This window comes from Dipteris shenzhenensis, chromosome 24 (genome assembly GCF_047967505.1).
Source record: "Dipteris shenzhenensis isolate YYH24624 ecotype China chromosome 24, Dip_SZ_1.0, whole genome shotgun sequence".
NCBI classification, from domain to species: domain Eukaryota; kingdom Viridiplantae; phylum Streptophyta; class Polypodiopsida; order Gleicheniales; family Dipteridaceae; genus Dipteris; species Dipteris shenzhenensis.
The window spans coordinates 40,342,682-40,350,276 of NC_141619.1; the positions used below are offsets into that span (position 1 = coordinate 40,342,682).

The 7,595-nt window shown below is 44.0% G+C and overlaps 1 protein-coding gene across 2 annotated transcripts; it reads left to right on the forward strand.

The window, feature by feature from the left end:
• The first annotated feature begins 1,781 nt into the window (after window positions 1-1,781).
• On the forward strand, window positions 1,782-3,455 carry LOC147886596 (flowering-promoting factor 1-like protein 2). Of its 2 annotated transcripts, none has more exons than XM_087395621.1 (2): window positions 1,782-2,639; window positions 2,759-3,455. In XM_087395621.1, exon 2 carries the CDS (start codon window positions 2,834-2,836, stop codon window positions 3,173-3,175), a length of 342 nt encoding a protein of 113 aa, XP_087251747.1. In that variant the 5' UTR covers window positions 1,782-2,639; window positions 2,759-2,833; the 3' UTR covers window positions 3,176-3,455. The 2 variants fall into 2 exon arrangements, with proteins under 2 accessions (XP_087251747.1, XP_087251748.1); XM_087395622.1 differs by having other exon boundaries at window positions 1,782-2,165.
• The last annotated feature ends 4,140 nt before the right edge of the window (window positions 3,456-7,595 follow it).

The following is a 7,595-nucleotide window of genomic DNA, read 5'->3' on the forward strand; positions in this document are numbered from 1 at the left end:
GAGGGCTGGAGTGATTGTGTATCTGAAAAAGAAGGAAGGATACTGCGCGCCCTTTGAGATTTTTGCGAACATGGAGTACAGTTCGCGATGGAACCATAGCTTCGACGTTAGTGTGGACACAGCAGTTTGTGGGTACAGAGAGTTCGAAAGAGGAATGGTGAGCAGAAATGGCAGCAGTTTGTGCCTGGAGAACGTAGTGGGTGCTTCACAAATGTGTGCAGAGTGTGGCTACGGAAAAACAGCAGCAGAGAGCTTTTACTTTTGACAGAGATGAGCCGCAAGGTGCTTGTGAGAGGCGCGCTTTCTCTTTCGACCTGCTTTTTGGGCTACCTACAGGCGGCACAGTGCGGACTGTGGGAGGGTCACCTCGTTTGTCTCGTGTTGGTGGCGCTTTTGCATGTGGCGGAGGCGATGGGCGAGAGTTAGGCTTTGGCCCTGAGGCTGCGGAGGGATTGATGGGTGAAGGGGGCACGAAAGGGGTCGTGGGCAAAGCGACGTTGGGCAGCGGATTGATGATCATGGACGCTTAAGAAAAACCAGACGACAGACGGGGAGGGAAGGAGAGAGACCGCGTATGCCACGTGAGCAGACACAATGACATGGCGCCGCGGCTGCGCGATCTCTCTACCACCTATCGGTCAGGTAGTCCGAACCGAATGACGTGGCATTGTTCATCTCCCGCTTGCCCCTCCACCACGTGGCGGTTCCAGTGATTTGGCACTGGGCGAGCTCCATCCGACTCTGCCACGTGTCACGTCCGCACAGGATTAGCCACGTGGCAATACATTGACGTGGCACGGTGAGTGACGTGGCACGATCATTGACGTGGCTGCCATTGGTCCATCTCTGCCAGGTATTGGCCACATCCTCAAGAAACGATTTCGTAGCAGCGCTGGTGTGTGTATCTGCTCCACTTGACTACTTTCCAAGTCAGCAGCCACGTGGCGGGTGGGTGCTGCACGTCGGGGCCACGATGTCTCCGCCTCGGTTTTATGGAACCGTTGCGCGCATGCATCGTGCGCGGGAAATACAATTTTCTTAATAATAACAAGCCAAAGTTTGCTGGGCACCAAGAGAGCAAGTTGCGCAACTGACCCGAGAGAGGAGGGGGTGGTTGTGGTTGCCACTATTGTGTTTCTGTTTGCAGCTCACGTGGCTTCGTCGGCTTCAGGGCAGGTCAAACATGTCGGGGTCACGCGACCGCCCGAAAACTGCCAACAGAAATTGGGCGGCTTAAAGCGGGTGGTGGTTTGGCGAAATGGGCGGTTTTCAAGGCAAAAAGTCCAAAGTCGCTCTTTTAAGACAGGGTACAAAATGAGTATAAATTTATGTATGTAGACGTATACGTGTATATACATACACATATATGCGAAATTGGTCAGCATCTTCTTCAAAGCTTAGCTCAGCACCCTCTGTTCACCTTTCTGCTTCACAAGGCCGTAGCCCCCCTTCACAAAATTGCCCACCTCGTCTTCCCCACTGCCCCTCCCCTCTTACACATTATACGTTCCACTATCACCCTCCTTACACACACTCTAGTCCAACTCTCACCTCTTGGCACTGCCATATCCCTTCCTCTCTCACTGCTCAGTCCTCTCTCTCTCTCTCTCTCTTTTCCTCTCTGTCCTCCCACTTTGGGTTCTTCCTCTTGTGCTTTTCTGACTTCCCACTCTCTCTCTCTCTCTCTCTCTCTCTCTCTCTCTCCCCCCCCGCCCCTCCCTCCTCCTCATACCTACCTTGCAAGCTCCCCACCCTCCCCTTAAAGCTTTCCTGAACGCACCCCTAGCTACCCCCTGCCTTCAGTACCAGCCCCCCAAACCTTTGTACCCTTTGTTTCCTCCCTTGCTGTAGTGCGTTAAAACCTCCACTCTTTCCCGTGTTCAGCTGCGCTCTCTCTCCTCTCTGAGATAAAAGCGCTCTCTCAGAGCGTAACTCCCTCAGATAAAAACACTCCCCTCATCTCAGCTCTGCTCTCAGACGAAGCTCTCTGCAGAGCACATGTAGCGACTCTGAGGCAATCACTTAGGTGAAGAGTCATCTCATGTCTCAGATGAAGCTCTCCAGATGAGAAACATCTAGCTATTCAGTAGACAAACTGCTCAAGCGCTTCAGCAGCCTCAGCCCTCCCTCTGCATGCTGCATCTTGCATCTTGAAGTTTACTACGGTGAGCTGCATATTTGCTCCATAGCTCAGTGCCCCTCCTTCCCATTTTAAAAACTTCTCACCCATCCGGCTCGGGCATCGGCCTCTCCAAATATCCTTTCGGCCTCCCCACCACCACCGCCTCTTCTTCTGAATCTACCTTAATCGCTTCTCACAGACAACATGCACTATTCATAACGCTCTTCTTTTGCTTCAAATCGTCCCCTCCTCGGTTTATCCACCACCAAAGTAGCTTTTCTTGCTTTCGCTCCAGACAACTTTTCCTCAAAAGTGGACCACCCCTCCCCGTTCATTTCCCCAGTCCGTTCTTCTCCTCAAAGACAAAAACATTCTGGGAAAAATTGCCTCGGAAACTTGGCCACTCATTCTCACGTATCGCACTTCGAATCGCAGTGTGATTTGATACAACGACAAGCGTACCGATCGTTGTCAGTTTGGGTTTTCGTATTTCATTTCTCTCTCTCATTGCTGCAAGGTTGATTTGCTCCCCGCACATTCTCTATTATGGCCTATTGCATCCTCTCATAATTCATCACAAACGTTGTCAAGCTCTAACGTCCTCGTTAACTTCTAAAGCTAGTCACGGGTTTTCAGGCTTATCAACCTGGTGATTCTTGGCTCTCGCACGTATAGCCCTTGAGGAACACAAAGTGCGCGCTTTACGGGAAGATGGCAGGTGTCTGGGTCTTCAAAAATGGCGTAGCCAAGCTTGTCCAGAATCCGCTCGTTGAATCTATAGATGGCCTCGACATGCAGCATGGCAGGCGGAAAGTTTTAGTGTATTTGCCTACGAATCAAGCGATCTCTTCCTACGATGATCTGGAACAGAAATTACGGGTTTTGGGATGGGAAAGGTATCCCAACGAAGACCCGGATAAGCTGCAGTTCCATAGATGCTATTCTAGTGCACATCTGATATCACTGCCAAAAGATTTCAGGAAGTTCAAAACAATGCATATGTATGACATCGTGCTAAAGAACAGGCAATATTTTGAGGTTCGGGACCAGTGATGAGACTGTTCTAATAGGGTATGCTATTCCTTTCCGCTGTTGTTACTTCTATTGCCCTTGGAGACTTGTGAACGGGCTGAAATTTCACAAGAAATAATTTTCTTTCGGTGTTTCGTCAATGAAGTTCAATGGTTTCCTTCCTCTTTCAGCACGCCTTTTGCTCAACGCAGTTATTCGTTGCAAAGAACAGAAATAAGCGAGGTACCAAGACGCAAGTGGGACGGTCGCTTGTTCTTGTTTATGTACTTATAACCCGATCTGTTTGCTTGTTTGTTTGCGTAATGAGTCCATGATTTTAGGTCTGACTAACCCTTCTTTTGCTATCATGGCTTCTTAGTTGATCGACATCCAGTTCCCAAAGCTTTCACATTTTGAAGAAGCACAAGAGTTGAATTAGGATCGAGTTTTGCATTGCGGCACGTTCGGCCCACCGCTTGCTAGAGATTGGTGTGTGGGCGTCAAATTAGATGAACCCTTCGCGAGTTTAAATCAGTCCGCTCTTGTAAGGTGGCAGGGAAACAGTGATTTCGTACTGTATAATTGTGTTTTCCACCATCAAAGTATCAGGGACAACAGTAGCCATCAGAGTTTTGGGATCCTCCAACCCCCCACTAGTAAAGCTACACTTCGTTCGAAGCTGCATCGCTTATAATTACGCAAAGAAAACTTCCATCAGCGTAAGAAAGTCGGCTGGGGGATACTCCGCAAATCTTCGAAGCCGTAGTCTTGATTTTGATCTCAAATGAGAAGTGATTTCTGGAAGCACGTTCTTTTGTTAACGAAGTCCTTAAATGCATGCTTCCAGTTCAGGAGCATGACTGCCTCAAGTTTCAACGGACCCTGACAGATCAGGATGTCCTGTATTAGAGTCGAGACAGAAGATCACATAGTCACTAGTGCCAAGGGTCTTGACTCTTTCTGTTTCTCTTGTGCTTGAATTGAAGGGTGTTGTGTACTCTGGTGTACTGATGCATATCGTCTCTTAGTTGGAGATTGATTGCAGTAACTGCATGCCATAACTCTTAATGCAGATTGCCTGCTTGCACATAGAAAAGTCCAGATGGACCGTCGAAACAGCCATTGTTTTAATGGCCGAAGGCCGAGCGGCGAGAACAAGAACAAACTTCTCATTAGATCTCATCCAGATAAATATTAGGGAGTCCTTATGTCTAATTTTACGAAATGAAAGCTAGCTCGGTTGCTCTCTCGTCGCTCGCGCGCGCTCTCTGTCTCTGTTTCTCTCTAGTTTCGTTCTTTTGGTCTATTATGATCAACCATGGTGAATTTGATTGGACGAGAAACCACCTAAGTGTATCATACACACTTGATGTGTGTGGAGAGCCCAGATCTCATGTTTTGGCCTTCTTTTAATGCTTTCGTATTTAAGATCAATGTCTCATTGAAGGATCGGCTTTTCCTTTATCAACTAGTAAAACATTCTCTTTTTTCTAATCAAGAACATGTACATAGCATGGCTATATCTCAAGTGGGCAATCAAGACTAACATGTTCTAATGCACTTTCCTAGTTCAAAACACCTAAGGGCCACTCTAAAGTGTGATATTGTTAGGATCCTTTGAAGCATACTTAAAGCTCTCTATCTTGTGTTGGAAAACATCACAATTGCATACGTGCCATAATGCTAACATTGATACAATGTCAAAGCACTAGGGTTGTCTCAATTTAAGGTAAGTAGACACACCATAGTATCATCCAACAATTCGTTAAAATCTAAGTGTGCCATACTCAATGTTTTAGACAAAAAATGCTAGTCACCTATTAACCACAAAAGACCATATGATTGTATTTACATGTAATGTGACGTGTAATGCATGTGAACTATGCTAGAGATCTTAGTAGGTTCTCAAATCTTACCAAAGAGCTGATTGAGGTTCATGCTTGCAAACAATCAAAGCGAATGAGGTGAGGGGGGCTAAGGAAATTATGTAGTTTGTTAGGTTCAGTCTAGCTTTTTGTCAAAGATGGAGACACTACAAGGTAGGCTCAACCTAGCCTATTATATAGCCATTGGGCACTGAATAATTTTTAGGCTCAATTCTGATTCTAGGTAAGCATAATGCTATTCCAATTTCATAATACTCTCCTCAATAGTAAAGAAATGAACATCGATACATCTATTGGACATTGACACCAAATAAAAAGTGTGGTAGTAGGCTAGTTCAACGCTATAGGAAATAAATCTTTTCGGTGGGGTATAATGCAGATTTAGTACTCCCATTCTGATCCACCATAAAAAAAATGAGATATGTGTAATAATAACCCTCAACAAAACATTCCAAGGCATGGATACAAAAGTTCCCTTGGGGGACATGAATGTATAAGCTTTAAGATCAATCAAGAAATCCCAAAAAGGGTGTGCCAAATCATACTCTATATTACAAAAGAGAGTGGTTACTAGCTCTAATTAGGAGCCCTCATCAAACTCCTCAATTTGCATCACTCTTGGAGGTCAAACCTGTCTCATCCTATCTTCCTTGCATCCACCTCCACCGACTCTATATCCCTTCAAATCCTTTATCACCTAGGCACATCATCACCTGTGACCTTCATTTTGTAGACCCATTTACATGGCAATGCTTTCTTTCCATGTGGCAAAGAGCTACAAGATGAGGTAAGTTGCATGTAACATGAATGGAAAAGTTTATTAAGTAAATCATCATTAAGAAGCGAGTAATAATAGTAAAGTAAGAGTGTCCAAGACTTATGTCAAATACAACCACATCCTAATTGGGCTATACTCCCTCCCTCTTAAGCCTATCAAAGAGAGCCTGAGTATTATGTGTGTAAACATAGTCATACTCATCCTTGGTTGGCATATGACTCTACAACAAGAAGATTTATATTCCATGGGAAAAGGGAAGGGTGACAATAGGTATGAAAAAGAACATACATCTAAGAAAATGAATTTAACTAACAAGATAGTACACAATAATTATATTTACAAATTCTGTTGTGAAATGACCCTTGTCGTCAATCTGACGAAGTTGTTAGGATTCTATGGTATTTTATATTGGTTCACTTCTTATGGTCTTTCTAAAAAAAATCTCTTTCTTTTTCGAGTGCCAAGTTTCATCGAATCTCGGGTCTCAAATATGTGGTGATCAATCACAAGATGCATGCAGTCTAGCATCCTCCTCCTATCAAATTAGAGGTGCTTTGGCATAGGAAACTCTCTATGGATCACATCTATGACAAAGTCCTTCTTCTTAATAACTTGATATCTCGAATCTTTAAATAGGTCCTTGTGTCGAAGACAATGTTCATGATCTAGCACATCTATGACATGACATGAGATCCTCTATCATCCATGAAGGTCTCTCTCATGTCATCCACAAAGCACGTGGAACCTGCTGAGCTGCAGAAAATGGTTCTCTTGGGACTATAGTTGTTGGGGCTATAGATCTGGGGTATTCCTCTAGGTCATAGTGTGTGACAATCTCGAGGACTTGGTGTACAATGGTCTCGGAGTGATGATACGTGACAAGGTATTGTTACTTGCAATGGAAATTTCCAATAATTACTTATATTTGGGTTGGTACATCCATTAAAAAGAACTAGTATATGAATTGGTTAGACCACTTGTTCTACAAACAGTTATATCGATGGATATACAAATGGAATGAAGCATATGCTTTATGTTTTGTGTTTTAAGATTGAATTTAAAATATTGACACGTTTTTGGCATTGTGGTGGATTCTGTGCAAATGTATATACAAAGTGTATAGGAGCTCAAAGTGGCATTGTGAGAGGACTATGTAGACGTGCAAAATAGCAAGCACGTCTATAAGCGCTGATAAAATTAATGAAAATACGGGCACATCTATTAGCCCGATTATTAACACGTCCATCAATGTGGTTATACATGCGTTTAATAGTGCATCTACACTATAAAATAGATGTGCATTTAGATGCGTTTATAAACGTGCAACAGAGTAATTGTACTGTAGGCTAATAAATGTGCATCACTGCTTGCCAAACATTTCCCATGATTACCAAAGCACATAATTGAATAAAAATATCAATGCTATGCATGTGTCACACATGATAATATGCTTTTTGCCAAACGCACACATACAAAAATTAAGTAAGGTGAGGAGAATGAGATAATATATAAAATAGTTTTGCCAATATGTAAGAAATTTGGATGATACAATGATGGGCTATGGTTTGATCTCATCCTCAATGAGATCAACCCTTGGTATGACGTGCCACCACCTTTTATTATTCACGATTGGTTGATAGACAACCTATGGATCTAGTAAAAGTGCGCTAATCCACATGAAAGAGAAGCTACAGTGTTTGAACCCACGAAGAATGATAAGGAGGCTTGAGAAATCACGTGAGAAACTATCAGGGACGAAAAGAGGGAGCGTGGAGGAGGAGGGTTGCTCAAAGAGCAT